The following is a 23,380-nucleotide window of genomic DNA, read 5'->3' as shown; positions in this document are numbered from 1 at the left end:
TTTCCACCCTTCGAGTCTTCTACAACCTCCAACTGGTTTGCTTCAACTATTGTCCTATATTGATGATTCTGGTGCCACTCAAAGTTTTATAGGCCCAAAAGTACAATCTGGGTCTCATGTGGCAGAGAACCTTCTTCTACGTGTTTGCTCTGTCCTCTGTTGTTTGTGGTTAAGCATTTCTTTTATGGCTTCTTGCCATTCGTCTGTAAAAGCCACCGAACTGTTCTTGTGGACAGTACAGCAAAAATCTGTCCATATGCAAAACATTTAATCTTCTTTCCACTTGTTGTTCACATAAAGTCCCAATACAATGTTGATAATTCCATAAAGTATGAATACCTTTACAAGAATTGTATTTGTTTACTGTATTCGCCCATTGCTAACAGAGGTTGGTAGAAGGTGCCAGACGCGCTCTTGTTTTGAAGCTTTGACTGTCTGAGATCATCCTCATCCATTCCCTCGACACGCTAAAGCAACCCAATGCTACACCAACAAACAGAGCTCCACGTCTCTAACACACACACACAGTCCCCGACTCCACCCTCCTCTCTTGCACACGTGTACTATTTGCAGGATGTGTCCTACACAGGCAACACACAGTCACACTGTATGTCATCTCGCAAGCGGGCCTGTTCTTTCCAGGGGTGCTGCTACGCGATAGCCCTGCCCGGTCAGTCCCTCTCACGTTACCGCCTCCACAGTGCGCTGCTTCATTTACACATGAAATATTGATGTTCTTAATTTAACCCGCAGGGTGCTCGGATGTCCCTTCCTCACCTGAAAGGAAGGGACGCCTTTTCCAGGGAACCCATAGCCTCATTACCAAAAACCACACCCTGTCTGAGCCCTCATTGGTTGACGGGCTGTGTTTGGGGTTTGTTTTTTTCTTAATGCTTGGCTGCTGCTGGTCAGTGCAAGCAGCTGGTGGTTGAGAGAGGTGGCACACCCTTTTTTGTACAGGTTCTAGCATGCGCTTGTGTTTGCAAGAGCCGACAGGTGACCGCATACTGTTTTCTCACTGGAGTGTTAGTGTTGCAGAAGTTTCTGAAATTACTTGAATTTCACACTTAACAGGGTAAATGGGTCCAAACAGGAGCTACATAGGAGTGTTTAGGTTCAGGTTGACAAGACACATCCAGGCTTGATTATTGCCCAACCTGTGTGGTCAAGAAATGACTGAAATAGAAGGGAAGTTCATTGTGTTAGTCTATTGCCCCAATGGCTGAAATTACTGGATGCGGGGTTTTTGCGGGTCTCATTGACTCAAATTTAACACTTTTTAAAACCATAATGAATTTATTTTAATACAGCAAAAATGTACAAAAGAAGATTTCATGTTTTATATAGTAGCACCAAGCTTCTGGCAACAGAAGTGAACCAGTGGCAAAGATGAAGGTGGTCTGGCCAACTTGCAATTATTTACGATAACAAACGCAATAAAAAGCTAGCTAGCAGCTAACAAGGATTTATTGGCAGCTAGTTAGCGGTAGCCTCTCACACTAGCCAGCAGCAATAAGCAAACACCTGGTGAAACTGCACATCTCTTGAGCTCATTATAGGAGCTGCTTCTCAGTGAAATGCTGGTAAAAATGTTAAAGGGTTAATAGAGGAGCCATGTTGTGATGACTTCCTGAAGGCGGAGTTTTAGAAAGAGCAGGAGTTTTTAAAGAGACAAAGTCCCAATTTAAGGACAATTAATTATGTAATCAAATTTCTTTTGATTGCATAACATACATAGCATTTTTATAACAACTGACTTTTTACTTAATTTTAATATAAAATACAATGTGACTGGAAAACACATAATACTGGACACTTAATAAAAATAATAAAAAAAAGAATTTAAAACTCAAGGACACACAGGCACCCTTTCCTTCACCCTATGATTTGACAGAAGTATTAGAGATCATAGAATCCATATTTGTTCCCTTGAAAGCCGAATCTCTCCTCTGAGTGGCTTTTCTTCCTCTCTTAAAGGCATATGTGTTTCCTTCTCGCCGTGGCGTGGGTGGCGAGCCGGCCAACACATGCTCAAACAACACTCCCTTCACAGCGAAAGTGATGCGACTCTTTAAGTTTGTAGATATTTAAGTGCAATGCCCTGCAAGTGTTGCAATCAGTGCAGAAAGGAGGATAATGACGAAGCGCAAACCCAGTAGTGCTTTGGCCTGGTTTGCCTTACTAGGACAAGCCAACATGGAGTCATCAGCAGAAGCAGAAAGGTTTATTCAAACTCCCACTTGTCTTTCCAACCTCTCCACCCCCCTACTCCTCCTTCAACATCCCAGTACCAGCATGCTCCTGTTGCCTAGCAACCAGCTGGGTCTTCTTAAAAGGGAAGAGAGCTGGCATAGATGCGTGTGTGTATCCACAGTTGAATGCGAAGGCAAACACACTCCCTTCATAGTTTGACACAGCACAGCTCACCCAGACACATGGAGCTGATTGTAATCGTTTTATTGTTGACACATTTGTCTAGTCAAATAAACATACAGACTTGTTATGCTGTCTTCAGTTATCGCTTTCATAATCGAGCATAAGAAAAATGACATAACGCATGATAAAGTTTATGGTCTTTTATTTGAAAAAAAAAAAAAAAAAAAAATTAAAGACTAGCATGTACAACTTGGAATGAATGTAAACTGAACTCAGGACGAACAGTCGCGCAGACCTGGTGCGGCGCCGGCGAACACAGCGCCGCACCCTCACTATGCTCCCCGTCTGAGTCGAAACAACAGAAGAATAAAAAAAACAAAATAAACGTGAAGGCCAGTGATTCTCTCTTGCAAGAAAAAGAGGACAGACACTCCATCTCAGCGAAAAGAAGAAGAAGAAAAAAGCTCACTGTAAGACTAACTCCTCCCCTCCTTTTGCGTAGGGAAGGACAAACGACTACTAAGATGGCCGTCCGAATAACATAAAAACATGCCAAACGCTTTAAAATGTCATTTTTTTGTACATTTTTTTTTTCCTTTTTTTTATCTAGCATACAATTAAATCCCATTCCACTTTAATGCTTTTGAGTTAGAACCTGGTGTATTCTCTCAACTAACAGTACAGGGTTCCTCTGCGAATACAAAAAAAAACAAAAAAAAAAACTGTACCAAACCAACAAGAGGACAGATTATAGTGGAATCAGCACGCTCTGGTAGTCCGGAGGAGGACGGATGAGTTGGGTGGGGGGCGGAGGGGGTTAGTGCTCCGGTCTCAAGCTGCATGCATGAAGAACAGAAAACAGAGAAGAAGAAGAAGAGAGATGGCCAGCCCAGACGGTTACCACGAGCATATGGAGCTGGGAGGAGTTGGCCCGATGCTTTAAATTTAGTCTGAAGGTTGTAGTTACAGGGTTTGTTATTGTTTTTACTCGTACTGATGCTGAACTGATCTTCATGTTGGGGGGCGGGAGGGACAGGAGAGAGAGGGCAGAATCACTAACCATCATTTTCATGCATTTTTTGTATTTTTTTTTTATATATATTTTTCCTGTGTGGACAGAAGGATATTTTAAGTCAACATTCAATTATTTTCTATACAGAAACAGTATGAATAAATGAACATTTTCTTCCAAGAGGTAAGTAAAACATTTTTTTTTCATGTTTTTTGTTTTGTTTTCTTCTAAGAGGGGAGGGCGAGGGGGGGGTCAGGATGGGGCGGGCAAGCTTCACTTTGCGGTCATCATCTGTACAAACTCTGCAGAGACAAAAAAACCCAAAAAAAACGGACAATGAGGTCACCAGTTTCACAGCTCTGCCGCGATGGGCAGTCACCTGCTAAATTCTTAAATGCTTTATTAATTTTTTAATCAAGCTGAGCAGGTTCAGAACACACATCCTAATTACTGACCCCCCCCCTCTTCCAAACAGCTTCTGCGTTCGGCTCATTAAACCGCCATGATTAAAAATGCAGGGCTTTGTGCACGGGGCGGCGGGGGTACACACACACACACACACACGCACACACGAGCTAAAACGATAAACGTCGTAGAGAACATGCGCCAATACGGCGAGACGGTGCCGCGTTACGACAATGCGTTGTAATCTGGATGTTATGCAACAGAGAAACTCAAAGCAGTGCATAATCGTGAAGCTTTGGTTTCTGAAAAGTATAATATTTAAAACTAGAGACACACTGATCCGATACCGATATCTGTATTGGTTCGGATACAGAGTGTGGCAGATCTATTCAGTCTAATGCTATGGTTTGTTCTGAGCGGTGTCATTCATTATTTATTTTACATTATATTTAGAATTCCTAGTTGGACTTTCTGAACTATTTACAAGAAGGTTTGTTGCAGTGTATTTCTTTACATGTTTGACCAAAGTAGTCAACACAGTTTTTTTGATTTATTTTTGTCAATTTCAGTTTCTCTATTATTGATTTTCCATTGGCTGTTATACTTCTAATTGAACTGACCGAAAAAAGTAAAGTTGTTTTTACATGTTGGACCAAACTTATAAAGCTATTGGTGTATTTAAGTGTGCTGTACTGGTGCAGGATTATCAAATAAATTTGTAATAAAGGAAATGTTTTAAGTTAATCCAGCACTGTTGTATTGGATCGGCATCAGTCGATACCAAACATCAGATATCGGTATCGGAAGTGAAAAAAGTGGATCGGTGCATCCCTGGTTAAAACTTAAGTGCGTGTTCAGCTCCATCCAGCTTCCTCGTCCCTGCTGTAGGAAAGCATTCACACAGCATGATGATGCCACCACCATGTTTTACAGTGGAGAAGGAAGATCAATCCTTTTGGTTACTTTTTAATAACGCTCCTTTTCCAACATTTTAGTTGACGATTACTACTGGGAGGTTTGTACTTATCTCACATTTTTGGTTTTGTTTATTGATATCAGCGTAAACTCCCCCCCGCCCCCAAAAAAACGAGTTAACCTAAAAATCTTGCCACCCTTTCCAGATTCCCACTTCCTCCTCCACAACTCTGCACTACTTTGTATCAGTATAGAAAACATAAAATCCCATTAAACTCTATGGTTATGTGAAAACATGGTGGCTTTTCTCCAAACTTTGAGCGGCAGTTTCCATCCAACGACGGATTCAGGTCACAGTTAGCTTGGAGAGATGAGCCTCAGTCTGATCCCCGTTTGTTAAAAACTTGTGCGTTTCATTTTCAGTGATCCCATACCTTCATAGTTGACCTGTCCGTCTCCGTCGATGTCTGCTTCTCTGATCATCTCGTCCACCTCCTCGTCTGTTAGCTTCTCCCCGAGGTTCGTCATGACGTGGCGCAGCTCTGCGGCGCTGATGTAGCCATTCCCGTCCTGGAAGGAAGTGACAGAATTCATCTTACAGATTATTGTTTAGTAAAAAGACAAAGTTTGCAATGATTTCATGACAAAAACACCAACAACTTTTTCTCTTGTTTTCTTTCTCCTCAAGTCACAGCCTCCCAGCAGAGGTTCTCCTTGCGATATTTCCGTACCTTGTCGAATACCCGGAAAGCCTCGCGGATCTCCTCCTCGCTGTCTGTGTCCTTCATTTTTCTGGCCATCATGGTCAGGAACTCAGGGAAGTCGATGGTTCCGTTACCTGGAAAGGAGTGAGTCAAGGAGGCCTGTTTAATCATCAAAAATGGCAATCAGTTAAAAGGTGACTGATCAGCCGAAATAATGACATTATATCAGCATTTGGCTGATGAGAAGCAGCCAACTGAAAATGTTCATCCAGTGGTTTAGCTCTTTAGAGGCCGCAGCTCTGGATCTGATCCATCACCGTTGCGAATTGGAAGAAAAACGACGCACTGCTCTGAAAATGTTGAAAAGTGTGGCATGCTTTTTTTTCTTTTGCATTTGTCTGATCTGGTTTTAAATCTCCTTGTTTTTTTTAAAAGGATTTTCCAAATGACAAAATATTTTCAAAAAGTGGCTTTAATTGTCCCCTTGTGCAAGTTGTACGACGAGCCGTGCTGTGTTAATTTTTTTTTTTTAATTATGAGAATTTAGTCATAGCATCAAAAGAATAAAGACGCAAATTAATTAGGATGTCTGGAAATTACAAGAAAGTCGTATGGAGGAAAAAATAAAACAACCTTAAATAAAATATTTTTTCCTTGGCTTATTTCAGTATTAAAGGTAAAATACTCATTTTGGATAATTACTATTTTATACTCAATGGAGTACGTCAACATGCTAGTGATACCCCACGTGCTACTGACAGCATTTAAGCTAACCCTGGCCTTTTGACTAATTTTAGCTTATACACTAATGTTTGCATACTGAGTGATCTTAGTCACTTTTAGTCGATGTGCTAGTTGCTCTACATGCTAGTGATAGCCCCATGCTAACATTAGCCTTAAATAACAATAGCAATAACAATAACAAACAACAACAGTAACAATAACAAATAACAGCTAAAATAACAATTTTAGCTAATTGTTGATATATTAGTCACATATACTGTAGCTTACTGTATAGAGCAAGTCGATGAGCGTCCACATTGGTATTGACTTGCTTGCTACCGACACGTCAGACACATGCTACTGACACAATTGAAGCTAACCATAGCATTTTAGCTAATTTTCAGCAATAAAATGCTGGATTCCGATTGACACGCACAGAAATTTTGTAATTCCAACACCATTCTTTTAACATGACATTATTTTTGCATTAAGAAAAACAAACCATTTTGGCCTGACTCTTGTATTTTGTCATAAAGTTGACTTGAATTAAAATTCAAAACAAACAGGTTTGTCAAAGAAGATGGGCTTGATTAAATCCCTCAGATGTCTAGAAACACACAGTGCATTAGTGAAAAAAAAATCCAGATTTTCCAAAAATATAATCTTCAAAAACCAAAAATCTGATTAATGAATAAACTAGATTTATCGCCCATTCCTATGTGTATTCCTTTAAGGGTCTTGAATGAATCGGATCTGGAGAGCAAATCATCGCACACAGGATTCTGCACTTCGAACCAGATGCTACAGCTACACATCCTCGAGTCTTTCCATATCAATGCGAGAGCCAGAATGATTGAACGAGTGGCGGCGCTTCAAGTTGCCCTAACGGCAGCTGCTGTGCCGGTAGTGTCATATGTGTGTACTGTCGGATTAATATCCATGTAGCCGATGTCACAACAGGATTAAACTGGGATCAGACTCTCCTGACTGGAAGGAGCTCATAGGCTCCACGGCAGGAGGGGGAATCTAATGAGAGCTTCCTTTTATCTAGACCTGGAACTGTTAACCATCATAAAATATAAATAAATGGAAAACAAATGCACAGAAATACAGGGTTTTTGCAAGTTTCACCCCATTTTGTGATTCTCTCCAGCCTTAATCATTGTTGCCAAGCTTTTTTGCACAGAATCCACCTAGCTTCATATGGGCTGGCAACAGAAGGTAGCCAATGGCATATGAACGTCATCAAGCCATGACAGACGCAAAAAACCTAGTTAGCAACAATAGATTAGCAGCTAGTTAGCGCTAGCATCAACCAAGTTGAGTCACAGAATGCAATGAAGATGTTTTTGCGTGACTCAAACTTTAGCCAGACGGGAAAAAAATTTTTTTTATAGATTAAACAACGCTACCATGACAGAATATAAGATCTATGATTAGGGCTGCAACTATAGATTATTTTAGTAACCGATTATTCTATTAATTATCCTGGCGATTAATTGGATTGACATTCTACAGATTTTTCATTTAACCACTTATGCCCGTTTCATACAACATCAGAAATACATTAAAAGATACGAATACACAAACAATTCAATTCATTTTTTGAACAACAAACATTTTATCATCTAAAATGCAATAACAGCATTCCAAGATGTCCTAATGCCTTAATTTTAGATAAACGTATTTAAGGATGCATCGACATCCTGAATTAGGTAAAATGTCTGGAACACGAATGAATTAAAGGAGCCAAAACGATTGGTTCTGGGGTGGGCTTGTTTGGCTGATTAACCAATGAGAGCAATCTTTGCAAGACATACAAGTAACTAACTAAAGAGTGTGTGTTTGTGTGTGGAACAAAAAGGAATACGGTGATGTGATGGGGGGCAGATGGTGATCTTATGGCCAGGGGTGATTGTCTGAAACGTAGCAACGAGGAAGACTGGGAAGACTGGTGAGGAGATAACGGTACCAGCTCAACTGGAAAAACACAATCTGAGGGGAAAGGAAGGGAGACGGGAACGCTTCGCTGTTTGATCTGGATCGGTGAGGAAGGATGAAGATGGGGACGAAGGCAGACTAGGAGAGAGAGAAGATGGTGGAAGAGAAAGAAAAAAAAAAGGAGAGAGAGGGCGGAAGGAAGTGAGTGGGCGACAGAGATGTGAAGAGGAGAGAATATAAGGAGTGAACCGAGTGGGAGACGGTGCGATTACACATAAGAGGTGCTGACGCAAACTATAGATGGTTGAGACATCTCGGCACACCCGTATGTGCGGTCATCGAGCTAACCCCCCTCCCCCCCACAGTGGTGGGATTGTGTAATGGAGAGTGATGCGTTTTGGGGTGCATGTTGCTTTATCGCATGTTAACAGCAGGTTGTGTAACAGAACGGCCGAAACCGGTCAGAAACCAGCGTCCGCGTTTCTTCCCAGATCACGTTTTCCACTAACATCGCGCCGCTTCGTCCGTCTTGCTTGGCGCTCGTCATCGTCCGCTTGTTTGGTAAATAAAGCTGATTTTCAATGGACCGGCTCACATCCAATGGGGTACTGGATGTACAGCGGGCAGAGAGGCCTTATGTAACCACTTTTATTTTCCATTACTAGTTTCATTGCCGTCTGACCTAGATTGCATCAGCCAAGGGAGGCAGAGGCAGAACAAGGGAATGTGATGGTGTGTGTGTGTGTTGGCTCTTCAATGCAACTCGTGAGGGTGGCAGGATAATCTATGACTAAAGGGGCAATTGATTCATTCTGATCAATGTGGTTCCTATAAGCGGTCGCAAGGCGAACGCGTTTGGGGAATTGGCATGTTTCATTTTCTACATTCCCTACTTTTTTCATACAGTTTTTGTATCATTCTGCATATCTGGGTACAAAATTTTGGTTTTGGATTCACAACATAATGCTTTAACTGGACATTTGTTTAGCTGTGGTTTTTGGCACCTGGGCCTGCTCTGTCTCAGAATCCACTACCCTTGTACCTGCCTAAAGACGATTGGAGCATCCTGCAGCAAATGCAGATTCAGACAAACAAAAAAAAAAAAAAATCAAAATCACCAGCAGTGGATCATTGTTTGGGAATTTAGCCAAGTTAAAAGCAGAAAGTTGTGAAATGGTACTTCTTCATTCCTAAAAATCGATTTTAAAACCAAAATACTGATGGGTGAAATGATAACATGAAACATTGACGGCAAATCACAGATAAAATAAGTAATTATTTTAATTAACAAATATAAATTCAGTAAAAAGCAGAATTTTGGCCATTTAGAAAAACGGAGAAAGAAATCCTGGGAGTTTAGGCATTTTGCGAATTGATTTGACGTGATTCAGAAGACTAAGATTCGATTACGAATCCGCTGATGGATCGATTGCACAAAGACATGTTGAGTTTAAACGTAGTACATAGGTAGAAATGGATCAGCTGGGCCTCCACCAATTGTCTTTCAAATAATTTTTATCATTCTCTGAAGTTCAGGGCTGCAGCTAATGATTATTCTGAATTTTGTTTTTGCCATATTCTGCAGATTTCTCGTTAAATCACTTCAGCCTTTTTATGCAATATTAGAAGTACATTAAAAGATGCAAATAAAGAACTTAATTCTTTTAGTGTATGTTTTTTTAAACCATTGTTTTAAATGCAAAATGTTTGTATTTTTGTACAGTTTTAGCTTAATTACTGTTACTTCAGCAATTACCTCTTTTTGTGTCCAGTTAATTAATCTATTACTAAATTAGTTGACGACTTCAATAATCAATTAATCATGATTAATCGTTTCAGCACTACTGAAATCTGACGTAGTGATTTTTATTAACTGGAGCACCTTTTGGTTGAGTTCATGTGTTTTGTTGTTTGAAGTGTTTATAAACCGAACATAGATTAGTTTTGTTACAGTTAATAATTTGAGTGTAGGCCTGTCACAATAAGCAATAAATTAATTAATTGCATAATAAATTAAAACAAACACAATTCCCATTTGCATAGTTTATTGGTTTTCTCTTTTCTCTCTTTCTACCAAAAACTGTTTGACTAAAATCCTCAATCTGGTGCTTTGGTCTCAACTAGCGGTTTTTTTGAAGGACACCTTTTTCTTCATAATTCATTTTATTTGTTAGTTTATTTTAAATATCTAAGATGTCTTCTAGTTCCAGTGTTAAACATTGGTTGGAATTTAAAATTTATTGATCTTTGAGAATTATAATGCCATTGAAAATGCTCTCAAAAACCCCCCAATATTATCTTTTATCACAATAACTGATCTCTGGCCGATCCATTAACGCCTTCCTATAAATTAAAAGCGCTAATTCCTAGTACGGCGGCTGTGATCGTGCGGCGCCGAGAAGCAACGCCGACTCTTTGACAAATGGCTTGTTCTGAAAACTCCACCTGCTCATCCATATCAATGACATTGTGGACTCGGATGGAGTCGAACGCGCAGTGACTAAACTGCTGACACAGAGGGATACGTCATCTGACAATAAAGCTGGCCCGCCAGTTGGCTCGGACAGTTGGCGAACAGTTGGCAGAGAAACGCAGGGAGATGGGCAACAACACAGCTGATGTGTTTGGAGGCAGGACAATAATGGATGCCTCAGCTAATCCCCTGTTCTCTGTAACGGGGGGGTTTAACCACTAAAGTCACGCAATGACAGAAAAATCACAGCCGTATCCCTCAGACAACAGCAGCAACTCAAATTAATTCCTAAGAAGAAAAATGGGTTGGGAGCGCTCACTTTCTGCGCTCCTGTAGCAGCTGACAGTCGTTTTGCAGATTAAAAACGAGGGAGCATCATATTAACCTAAATATTAAAAAGCCTTCCATTTCGCTTGCAAAATTTGAGTAAATTTGGGGATTTGCCAGCATGTGGGCCAGAGCAGAGCACTCGCCGTTTCCTGCAACACATTTTGGTTGACTGAACATGACCCACGCAAATGAACCCAAATGGTTCCCGACGCGCCGAAAAATGTTGGCATCAATTATTTTCAAGGTAAATGTGAACAGATGAACTGAACCAAGGAGGAGTTTTGGTGGCAACTTTTGCTGAGTTCGAGTTGCAGCGGCATTCAGAAGTTCTCGGAAAAACATCAAAACCAACTTTAATGAACCAGCTCCCAAAAAAACCCAGTGGGATTCACTTCTTCATATGGTCAACTACTTTTAATAGCACTAGCAACATGTTCATTAAAGGAGGCTACACAGTACTTTGTGTCTATTTTCTATATGCAAGGCAGCCATGTTGGATTGTGGTGTTGGTGAAAACTGCAAGGAAATTTCAACTCCTACGTAACTTTGTTCATTTTTACAACTCCAAAATTGAAATGTTCAAATTTAATAACATTTTTAAACAGTTTATTGAGCCCAAAGGTAAATTAGATGTTATAGCTCATATTAGCCAAGATTCTTTAAGGAGTTATTGTAGAAGCTGATGGGTGTGGGTAGGCTGGATCTCCTGTAGCAGTTTTTATTACAGGGGTTCTACTGAAGCCTCTGACTGAAGACATTCAATTGTAGAACAGGATGATTGTCATTTTATTAATTTGATTAAGAAAATTGTGAAATTCTGCTTACAAAATGACACTAGGGATACTTTTATCAATGAAACCAGACATTTTTCTATAACTGGCTCCAGTCATCAACCCTTCCTTCCTTCCTGTCCATTTAATACATCATTACTAAGATTTTCAGTCTATAAATGCTCCAACTACACTGCAAACTCTTACAATGTATTTTTGGTCTAGTTTGTAGCGTAAATATTTTAGTACACTTAAAATGAGACAAAAATAACAGGGAACTTTTCAGCAAAATGTAGGAGCTTGTTTTGAGTAAATGATTCCTTAACGCTGATGAAAAAGTAATAGTTACAAGTGAAATAATCTAACAGTATAACTATTGTTTTTCCATCAATATAAATGAATTATTGACTTAAAACAAGCTCCTATTGTCTTGCTGAAAAAATACTTGCAAGTTTTGTTTTACTTCAAGTGTACCAAGATATATATCCGATTTGATAAATGAATAAGAATCATATTGTAACTTCTTCATTTTTGGTGCGATTCCAAACTTCCATCACAAAACCTGCAGCACGTTCCTGGCCAGGAAAAGCTTGAGAACGAGTAACGACAGTTGAAACGAAACGAGCGTGTGCCACTGACCGTCAGCATCCACCTCGTTGATCATGTCCTGCAGCTCGGCCTCTGTGGGGTTCTGGCCCAGCGACCTCATGACGGTGCCCAGCTCTTTGGTGGTAATGGTTCCGTCGCCATCCTTGTCGAATAAGGAGAAAGCCTCCTTGAACTCTGCGGGGTCAGAGGAGGGAAACGTGTCTGAGTTTTAGGCAAACACAGTCAGGTGACGCCAGGGCTTTCCAGCAGCTAATCGATTTCCGATTGGGATCGTCTGGAACGCTGTCGTGAATCTGATGAGCTTTGACTTTCTGTCCCCAGAAATCCGGCTGACATTGTGACAGAAAGTTTTAAAAACAACTAAATACATGCAGCAGGGAGGCAGTATGGAGCTTTAGCCTTGGGGGTGTTAGTGTCAGCTAATTAAGCACAAAATGGGGTTCGGCTGAAAAGAAACAAGAGCTTCCAGTTTTAGACCAAAGCGCCACGTTGCGTCTTTATGGTGAGAACATAAAGGTGCTTATTGTGTTTGAAACCAATCAGAGGCCTGGACAGAAAAGTGCCTATTCAGTGCAACTTTGTAGGTTGCAGTTGTGACTCATAACTGCTGTGAATTCTTCATCCCCTTATGTCCTGCTCATTTTGAACAGCTAATGATCTGCCAAGGGAAGAGAAGGGAAGGGAAAGGACAGCCTGCTGCCAAGTCCTTCAATGTTCTGTTTCCCTTCATGTTGATGTGGAAGCAGCCAGAACGCCTAATGAGAGACATTACCTTACACGACTGCTGGACTTTATTGAATAACGCGGAGCTGGATTTAATCCACCGAGAGCTGGTACACAAAACAACAAGGAGGAAAGTTTTGTTGGGAGTGGAGGGAGTTCTTACCTGCAATCTGCTCCTCTGTTAGTTGGTCAGCCTGTGGTTGATTTTGGGGGGGGGGGGGGGGGGGGGGGGGGGGGGGGGAAGAGAGGGAGAAGAGACGGGTTAGTCAACAAGGAAAGCATTTTAGATAACAGAAATTCCTCATGAAGCCCCACCCTGACCGGCTTCACTGCAATCTAAGGAGGCCCTTAGAGGTATGCGTTTGACCTTTAGGGAGGTCAAACACATACAAAAGCAAATATTTTTTAACAAGGCTGAAAGAAACTAGTTTTTTTCCAGCCGTAGCGGTGAGGATGGATTTCTCATATTTGGAGGCTACAAGTCAGAGCAAAATATCTTCACTCAACCTACTTGCTTCAAAATAAAGGCCACAAAAGTATTAGTTTTATATGCAACTGCAACTAACAATTTAGTAAGCGATTATTCAGACTATTAATTATTCTGACAATTAATCGGATAAAAATTGGCGCAAACTGCAAGATTTGTCATTTAACCACTTGAGCCTTTTTTATGCATTAAAAATACACTTAAAAATCCCCCCCAAAAATAAGAAAATAAACATTTTATTGCCTAAAACACAATGACATTATTTATTTAGTGAACGCCTGATCATTTGTAGAAAAGGATGCATTGATTAATGTTTGGATAGCAAAAGATGCTTAATGAGTAGAACATATTTACAGACAAAAGTCTTATTTTTTTTTTTTAAACTTATATGGAAAATGTGTATACATGTTTACAGTTTTGGCTTAATTACTGCTCTGAGGTATGTTATTTTTTCAGCAAATATCCTTGTTTGGAGTTTGTGTACTCCAGTTGACAATTTCTAAATTAGTTGACGATTTCAATAGTCAATTAATCACAATCAATCATTTCAGCCCTACATTTTGGGCTATTTTTGGTCTCAAATCAGCAATAATCAAGAGCCTGACAAACTGCTTGGTTGTTGTTCATCTCCATTTCCCCAAATATTTCTAAGCAGCTGAATTTATATTCCTGGAAAGCAAGGGAGAAATAATAGAAGCTTTCCATCAGCTAGCAGTGCACAGCAACAAGTAGGGGTGGGGCAGTGCTTCCAGGCAAAACCAACTCCTCCAGTGCCAGGTATTTTTGCCGTTTTGAAACAATTTGTCTCCAGTCCAACGTTGGCATAATAAAATAGAATCAGTTATCGGACCTGGCTTGCCCGGACAGTAAAGGCTCATCAAAGCAGTTTCTGAATAGCTGCCTTGTTCGAAAGATAAGAAAAGGTAGATATTGACAATCAAAAAGAAAAAACAAGCAGGCAACACTTCAAGATACTGTAACAAAGCTGTTAAGTTGGCCTTTCACAAGAACAAATTTTGCTGGACAATACATAACCCAAGTAATTACTGCGATAAACGATAATATTGTCGTTTTGAGACCATTTTTAAGAAGCATGTTGACAATGGCACAATTATTCAAGTTCGCTCTCTCAAATTTTGTAAAGAACTTTAACTCAGTAACTGGAAGATATTTTAAACATCCAAAATAAATAAAATAGAACAACCAAAAAACAAACAAAAAAATGAAATAAACACACAAACGAAACCAGGAATAAAACAAAACTGTGTCTGTAAACAAAATCTGACCTTCCAAAAATACTAATCGCGACAATGGAAACGACTGAGCTCATTTTAATTTATCATGTGATTAATTGATGAATTGCTTATGGATAAAGCGTTGCCTCCAGACCAACCAGCTGGCCTGGTCGTCCCCCTCTCACCCCGACCATTATGGCTTCCATCATGCATCAAGCTTCAAATGCTTCCAAACCAGCTTGCCCCCACCCTTTCTTTTTAATCTCATCAAAAAAAAGAAAGAAAAGACTAGAATAAAAGTGTGAAGAAACAGCTAGTGGTGTAAATGACTCTGAAGATATTTTTATTATTATTGTTAACAGACCAGTCTGACTGACATCCGTGTGCTTGGCAGTAAAGAGGGGGAACACACACAGAGCAACTCTTTTATATACACACGCAGTCTTCCTCCACACCAATACTTTCCATCCCTGCGTTTCCTGTGAAGCGCCCAGCCCTGCTTCCATTGTTACGTTTGCGTGTTTATGGAGTGTTTCTCGTGCTGATGCAATGAAGAAATCATCCCGGAGTCCTATGACTCCCGGAGACCAGAACCTCGTAACGAGCGCGGCGCTCCATTTTGGAAATTAAGTCAGCAAATTGAATTTGTTGCATAAGGGTTAGATTAGTTTAGGCTGGGTTGGCATTTAGCAGAGCGCCACATGACCGCGCTGCCAGCTGACCTTTTGCTTCCTCTCAAACAGAGAGGCGTCTCGTCGCGGTGGACCGGGCGGCGGCAGGTATCCATCGGCATGTAGTCGAGTTTCGAATGATTAGATGACCTGACTGAATGAGTCCAGGGTTTCTGCAGGCTTCACCGACGCAAATTTAGGAAAGTAGAGTATATTTTGAGGCCATTAACAATTAAATTTAAGATTTGTATCACAACAGAATTGGACAAAAGAAAATCACAAATTTTATATAGTAGTAGTTTCAAGCTTTTAGAGCAAGACTGTATGAACAGCATCGCACAACAGAAGTGAGCTGATGGCTCAAACATCTGGGATAAATTTGCACTTTACTGATGATAGATGCAAAAAAAAGCCAGCTGGCTAGGTTATAGCAGCTAGTTAGCGGTAGCTGCAACTGCTTCAAGTCTCCGAACACAATGATAATGTTTACAGGTGACTCCAACGTTTGCATTTATGAGATGCCACAACCACATTTAAAGGGGACAATATTGCGTTTTAGAGCTACATGGTGACATTTTATAACATAATCAAAAGCTATGCTAACTTCAGTTGTAATAGAAATGATGTCTATATCAAATATGACTTAGATTGTGCAGTAAATTTTCTTTTATCTTGAAATTGGGATTCTGTCTCTTTGAGAACCTCCACCTTCAGGAAGTCATCACAACATGGCTCCTCTATTAATCCTTTAAAACATTTTTAAAAGCTTTGCACTGAGAAGTAGCTCCTGTAATGAGCACTATACACTATAATGGACAGATGCGCAGTTCCACCAAGTGCTAATTGCTGCTGACTAGTCTGAAGGGGTAGGGATGCTCTGTAAGCTTGGAAACGTCACGTCCTCGAAGGTGGAGCTAGGTCCACCCAGGTGTTTTGCACAGCTGAATGGTTGCTACGGGAGACTAAAGGACATCCATGAAAAAAACAAAGACAACATGTTTTTGTTGAGGGAACAACATTATATCGTGATGTGAAGATTAAAAAAAAGCACTGCCCCTTTAGGACCTGTGATTTAAGTTTTTAAGGCCATCTTACTTTTTCTGTGTGAATTTAAGACATTTTAAGCCCTTAATTTTAAATACATGACTTTAAAACTTAAGGGTGAGGACAATCTGAACTTACAATAAACACAACAATGTGACTGTTTGCTCCGTCTCCATGCAGCCAAAATGAAACAAACCAGATTCCATCTGTGTATTTTCTCCGTCTACCTGGCTCTAAAAAACTGAACAGGGTGTGTGTGAGGGGGGGAAGGGTTTGGTGACTCAGCGCTATGGTTCCTCCCCTGGCTGTGACCCAAGCTGCCGAGGGCTTCTGGTGCCGCAGCAATGCCGGGCCTATTTTTTCCCCCCTTTTCCCCTCTCTGTGTGGCGGTGGCTCTTACTGTTCAGAGGAAACTCCCTGTGATTCACCGTCCGTCGGCCTAAATAACAGCTTGTAGGGGAACAGGAATCTGTGTGTGTTTGTGGATGCTGGCATGACTGGGTCGACCGCATACCCTGTTGCCCATGGCAGCAGTCCAAACAGGCAGGAAGCAGCTCCAGGAGCCGGTAGGGAACAGGCATGGGTTGGTTCCTATTAAGGTTTTCCAAGGTCTAAAAGTTCTTGCTTTAATCTGCGGCTGGGCTACGGATTAAAATTAAAATGTCAGATTTTTTTTTTCCCAGTGCAAGTTAAATTTTTCTTTTTTAAAAGAAAAAAACTACTGAAAACATTTTCAAAAAGTAGTTTTGTTTCAGTCACCCCTTCTCCGAGTTGTACGTCGGAGAATTAGGGCCAGGCTACGAGAATTTTTGAATAATTGTATTAGGAGGAAAAAAAAAAAAAGAGACAATTTCACCAGAAAAAAAAAAAACATCTTAAAATTGCAAGACAAAAAGTTGTTGATGAGAAAAAAAAAGTGTGGTTGTCAGGTTCATGTAGTTCTCTCTTTGACATATACACAGTTGTTTGCACTATTTTAAGTCCTGCTACCAATAATGATTTGATGCTGATGTGTTAAAAGTGTCATCTGTAAAATGTATACCAAAGTATCACTTCACAAGGTGGCTCAAAAATCCTCATCTTAATTTTTTTGTTTTTCGTGTTGAGTTCTACTTCATTGTTATAATATCACCAATTTATACTGATGGTATTATGACTTCACTCTTGTATTAGTTCGACTTAAAAGAAAACCAAATCTTAGCCCGAAATCTGCCACGAATTTCCCATCACAGAATTGACCTGAATTCAAAGTCTAAATAAATGGAAGTTGTAAAAAAATAATGCTCGTCAAACAAGATGGCGACCTTGGGCGTACTAACCTGCACTCGTGTTTCCTGAACTATGGAAACATGAGTGCATTGGTAAAAAACAAAATCCTATTTTTTCAAATATTAACCAATCAGAAACCAAAAATTTGATTAAGCAATATTATCGATTTTTCGCAGTGCCCTACTTTAATGTCTTTCACAGACATATCAAAGGAGCTGTTGGGAAGTTTTGTAGCATACAGTGATAAGCCCCTCCCCCTCCTGTAGCTGCACAATCCAGGTCAGCCAGTCGAGGAAAAAATAAAATAACTAAACTACAGTTTGGTTTTTTTCCTGATATTTTCCGTGATTTGGAAATATTTCAGCTCATAAAACCAACGGAGAGCTAACAGCCACTAAATAGTTGTAAAGCTAAGCTAACTCCTTAGCAGATAGCCACAATAACCAACCAGCAAACATCAACTTGTTAAACCAGAATTTTCCCTTCACGGTGATTGACAACTCATATTTCCTATTTCCTCAAATACGCCAATCATGTTCTCCTGTTAACACATCAACAAAGACTTGCATTGATGCTCTTTTCCCCCTTTCGTTCTCTAGTTTTATTTTGTTTTTAATCAAACTCCGATCAAGGAAACTGCAGCACAGTTCATCCTTTTAACATACAGTTCTTTTTAAGCACACAAAAACATTGTTTTTGTTGTCAGCATGAAAATTGAGTATCAGATTACATCGGGCGAAATCTAAAATATCAGGTATAATAATCGTTTAGTCCGGCCCAGCATTTCTATTCAGCAGTGCTTGTATCCCACAGACTGATCCACTTGTTAATGAATGGGTCAGTTGTTGTCACATCTATTGTTCACTATTATTCTCTGAGTAATATGACTTGATCGAGCCTTTTTCTAGCAATCAACACAACATATGTAATAAAAGTATTTTGGATTGATGTTGATATTGTATTGGGAACGTATCGGCCATTACTCAAAGTATCGTATCGGGAAGCAAAAAAATCGCATCGGGCAAGCCTGCCGTGATAAGCAATTAATCACACATTAAAATGAGCTCGATAATTTGATGATTAATATTTCTTGAAGGGCAATTTTATTTAAAGACCTTAAGAACCCATTTTATTTATAGTTTTGGTTCTGTGTGTGGTTTTTATATCCGTTTTATTTATCGTTTTTCTGGTTGTTGTGTTTTATTTTGAACATATAAAATGTCTCCCAGTTGCAGTGTGGATTGTTCTGTACAAAACTGAAGTTTGTAGATCTTTAAAAGGGAGTACTCGCATTATTGTGGCATTACCGTTATATTACTCAAAAATGGCGTCAAAACGACAAGGTTGTCGTTCATCGTAATAACTTCTGGAACAATTTATCGTCTGGCAAAATTTGTAAATTTGTTACCGCTAGCTAAAGAAAAGAAAAACAGGAATTTGTGTCGTTCAGGAAGAAAGAAATAACAAAAAACAACAAAACATCAATGTTAGATAACTTTAGCAGCAGTAGGGAAATGTGTTCCCATTCTGTTGAACATGAAACCGACTGAATCCTGCTAGTTTTTTGGGGTCTGAATCTGTGTGAACACCATTACACACCAGGGTATGTTGGTGACGTTATCACACTGTGAGAATCACATTCCATCCCAGGCCTCTTTTGCTCTTATGTAATTGGCATTTCCTCCTTTAGAAAACAAGCGTACCAATCACGGATCGTCCTTTCTTTTTCTGTGATCTACTATGGAGGTGGCCGACCAGTTTGTTGAGCTGGATCAAAGCAGCCATCGCCCAGACAGATGGGTGTGACGAGCTGAAACATTCAGGAGGGAAACAAAGACTCCAAGTGTGTGGGGGGGTAGTAGCGGCAGGGCGTTCATTCCACTGTGGGGCAATTCTCTTCATAGCTGGACAAAAGACAAAGAGGCCTCAGGCCCAAGCAGCGCCACACACGCGCACACAGAGAGATGGGGTGTGCAGTGTAAACAACACCACGGTCCTAGGGCGCAGCGACAAGACCCGGTGCACCATATGGCTTGTAGTGGCAGGTGACGGGCTCTCCGCGCCGCAGACGGGACACCGTCGCTCCGAGACGCATGGGGAGGAAGGGGGGGAAGGTGTAGGGCAGGGCTAGGTGTTGCTGCCAAATGCATCAATTATTCACCACGGCGTATCGGATGCGCCGCGAGTTACTAAACATGCAGCAGCAAACAAGAGCCGAGCAGGAACAAGATAGGGCCTCGACACACTTACTCAATACTTCCACCTCAATGCTGGTGGTGGGGGTGGGTGGTTGGAGCGTTTCCACCTGAGTGGACTCAGATAAGGTGATGGTGGGGGGGGGAGGTTTGGAATGAAACTTTTCATGGATTCTGGTGGGTTTATACTCCGGTTGCTGCAGCGTGTTGCAACGTGAACCTGATTGGAAGCTTGATACTGTACAAGGGTCATCTGATCGCGGTGGAGCTGAAAGGTTTACGGCTCGGAGAGGCTTCTGTGCAATATGCAGATTATTTCCAGTTCCTGCGCTGCAGATGTCAAGCTAACGTGTGTACCAAAAAAGGAATTTTTTTTCTGCAAGTCATCGAGGCCTACGGAGATGACCAGAAAGTCAGCTGCAACAGAGTGACATGCAGAATGCATAATTATTAGGAACTGTACAGCAGGGTGGCAGCTAGGTGTGCAGAAGAAGACGAACAAAAAAGTTGATTCAACTTGTTTCCACCTTCTGTTCATGTATTTATTTACACAGAGCTTCTTGCACGAGTCCCACAGGTGCCATATTTGCATAACATCGAGAAATTTGCAAAGAGGCAACCAAATCAGCAGACATAAGCACAACTAGATAACCCAGCCTGCCTGCGATAAAGCCTCGCAGGGCTGCGGGACACCGTCCGATAGCGACTCGTTTTCGGCTCCGACAGCTCCCCTCCTCCCGCTCCCTTCGCTGGAGATGTGACCTCTCAAGTATACGGAGTAGTTATGGTCAATTTCCGTTGCGGAACAGCGACGAGAAGCGCGGAGGTTCAGGCGCGGCAAGGCAAGGCGAAGCTAGGAGGCGGCGGCGCGATGGTGCAACCCCAAGAAAAAAAAAAAAAAAGTGGAAACCAAACATGTTTCTTCACCCAGACTGTACCTTTGTGTGTGTGAGAGAAAAAGAGAACGAAAAATGAAGCATATATTGAGCCGTGTGAATCCATGTGAAGGAAAAATACCAGCGTGTGGCTTCAAGACGGTTTTTTTTTTACTCTCTCAACACGCCTGTGTTCCGGAGGCGCGTTGTGAAAAAGAAGACAAAAAAAAAAGTACCGTATCGCTCATGAACAGAATTATCCCATTATAACCCAGAATAGCTCACCAGTTTCTCCCGACACCTCCAAATGTCGTCCAAGTTTGAATTCGAGCTGCAGCATGGAGGAACTAGCTAATTGCGCAGTTATCAAGCATAGAGTCCACATATGAAGTAGAGCACATTTACAGGCATAAACCCGCAAGGAAAAGGCAAAAAAAGAGGCGAATATTAAGGCCATTTTAATATTCGAATCGGCTGAAACACAGTATGCGCCTCCTGTACGGATACGAGTTGCTCATAACAGGAATCAATGAGTGAACATTGAGTTATAAAGCAAAGGCTCCGACCAGCACGCAGGTGTTCCTACACTTGAAGCGCCATTTTCCCTCCCCTAACGCAAAGAATGAATGACTATACGTACCATGTCGGACGGGTTGTGTGCTTGTTGGTCTGTGGAAGCAGACTAGGAGTGTGCTCGTTCCTTAGATGGAGTTCCACTGGCGGCTTTTGGAGTGGGTATATCGGCCGTGGCCAGAGCGGGGCGGTGGGAGGAGGGGGACGCGGGTTTGTCTTGTGTATCCCTCCGCCACGCTAGCACGTATCACTCACTTCCTTATTGCGATTCAGAGCCGCCTGCGGCAGCGCGCGCCTCCAGCAGCCCGGCGCGCCAATCAGCGCGGCTCAAACGTCTGCAGTGCACAGAAGAGGAGCATCCTGCTGCCCATTTTGACCCGCAATTAATTATTGATCAAATTATCCTGCTTGGACTGTGTTTTCCTCGTGATTATACAGAAAATAGAGCACATAATAACAGCACAAAGAAGCCTGAATTGAGATAAGGAGGAAAATGTATAAATAGTGCGACGAGTGATCTATTGAGCAGTTTTCATATTATTAACACACCAATAAATCTGATATAAATCAAGTTCAAACTGGTGCAATGTTTTAATCTATGCATCTAGACACCGAATAAGTTGAAATAAATGTAAACCTTTTCAATATAGTGACTTATTTTCTCAGTAATAAAAACTAATATTGCTTGTTGGGGTTGCTTGGTAAACATTGACATTTCATTAAAATAGTTTGCCTATATAGCTAGCACATAGTTGTTTACATCTGGAACAACTTTTATTTTGTGGATTATTTCTAATTACATTTAAAAAAAACCACTTAAATATTAATTCACGTTTTGCTAAATTGTCTTATTTTTGTAGCTGTATTTTACTTCATAGCTTCTCACAAAAAAACAATCTCTTCCTTTACATTTTAATCACAAACTTCAACTCCTGCAACTTAACTGAGTGATAACATCCACATGTAAATAAATATCATTCGCTTCCGAGATTAAAAAGAGAGAAATTGAGTTTCTTCAACCACTTCTACGTTTTTCGTGTTTTTTTTTTTTTTTTTTTTGGAAGTTACAATCTCTTGACACAAGGCACTAGTTCGTAGCTGCGGAAGGATAACGTAAAATCTAAGAAGCGCGCTTGACACATGAGATTTTGCTGCGCCTGTATGTAAGGACCTCTCTGATTGGCCAGTGCAGACCTGCAATATTACATTCTGTGTGCCGGACGCATCGATTGGCTACACGGGACCTGCATTGCACCAGGCAGTGGTACTTGATGGAAACGTAATAAATAAAAATACTGGATTTTTTTTTTTTCTTTCTTTACGTGAAAAGCTAAACACTGCTTAATTCCGTCCGCTTAGCGGTATCCATGACTGTTTTATAGTATGTTAATGTTTTTATAACGGAGTCGGATAGAAATGCGACAGGTCTTGTGTTTGATAGGCTCGGTGAAAGAAGTGCGCACATTCACTTTGGACTGGCGAGGCGGTGTGAAACGAGCCATAAACCACGGCAGGACTGCTGGTAGCTTAATGGTACACAAAAACGAGCCTTTTTTTAATTAATATGTAGTCTCGTGGAAATGGTAATTCTTCCAGTCTCCTCAATCATAGGTTGTAACCTGGATTGGTAGAGTGACGATGCAGAAAAGGGGAAAGTAATGTCTCCCCTCACAATTTGTGACTAAAGCGCCCCCTAGCGGACAAATTAATGGAAGCTTTACCGCGTCTCCATTAAAATGAGGGCGCTTTAGTATCTAATGGACCGTGAGGAGCATTCCTAAATAAGCAACAAGGAGCTAAAAAGATTTCTGCTTCTGCATCCCAAAGATAATGTATCTTCAATATTACCATACGATATTTGTTTGTTGCAAAAATGTTCAATTAGCTGTGTACTTTTTACACACTTCAGCGTATTTTATTGTTTTATGTGATTTAGTAACAAAGCAGTGCTGCTGATTGCAAAGTTGAAGCAACATGCCACATTTCCTCTTTGAAACAAACAAAAAAATTTGCTCAGCCTCAGCCAGACTAGGTGAAGAATGGCTGTAAA

General features: G+C 40.8%; 1 protein-coding gene across 1 annotated transcript; it reads right to left on the bottom strand.

Moving 5' to 3' along the window:
- Positions 1 to 2,561: 2,561 nt before the first annotated feature.
- Positions 2,562 to 21,585, bottom strand: LOC116733986 (calmodulin-1). Its single transcript, XM_032585034.1, has 6 exons — positions 21,398 to 21,585; positions 13,145 to 13,175; positions 12,289 to 12,432; positions 5,440 to 5,546; positions 5,143 to 5,278; positions 2,562 to 3,690 (listed from the first exon to the last, which is right to left on the bottom strand). Exons 1-6 carry the CDS (start codon positions 21,398 to 21,400, stop codon positions 3,662 to 3,664), a joined length of 450 nt encoding a protein of 149 aa, XP_032440925.1. The 5' UTR covers positions 21,401 to 21,585; the 3' UTR covers positions 2,562 to 3,661.
- Positions 21,586 to 23,380: the final 1,795 nt, after the last annotated feature.

The sequence above is a fragment of the Xiphophorus hellerii genome, chromosome 15 (assembly GCF_003331165.1).
Source record: "Xiphophorus hellerii strain 12219 chromosome 15, Xiphophorus_hellerii-4.1, whole genome shotgun sequence".
Taxonomy (NCBI): domain Eukaryota; kingdom Metazoa; phylum Chordata; class Actinopteri; order Cyprinodontiformes; family Poeciliidae; genus Xiphophorus; species Xiphophorus hellerii.
This window is presented reverse-complemented; position numbering and strand designations above follow the sequence as displayed.

What these genes read in the sequence shown, in the direction of transcription:
- LOC116733986 (XM_032585034.1), bottom strand. An exon ending in CTTTCCGGGTATTCGACAAG is followed by an intron (nt 5,279 to 5,439) that starts GTACGGAAATAT and finishes ACTTCCTTCCAG; the next exon opens with GACGGGAATGGCTACATCAG. An exon ending in CGGACAGGTCAACTATGAAG is followed by an intron (nt 3,691 to 5,142) that starts GTATGGGATCAC and finishes TTGTCTCTGCAG; the next exon opens with AGTTTGTACAGATGATGACC.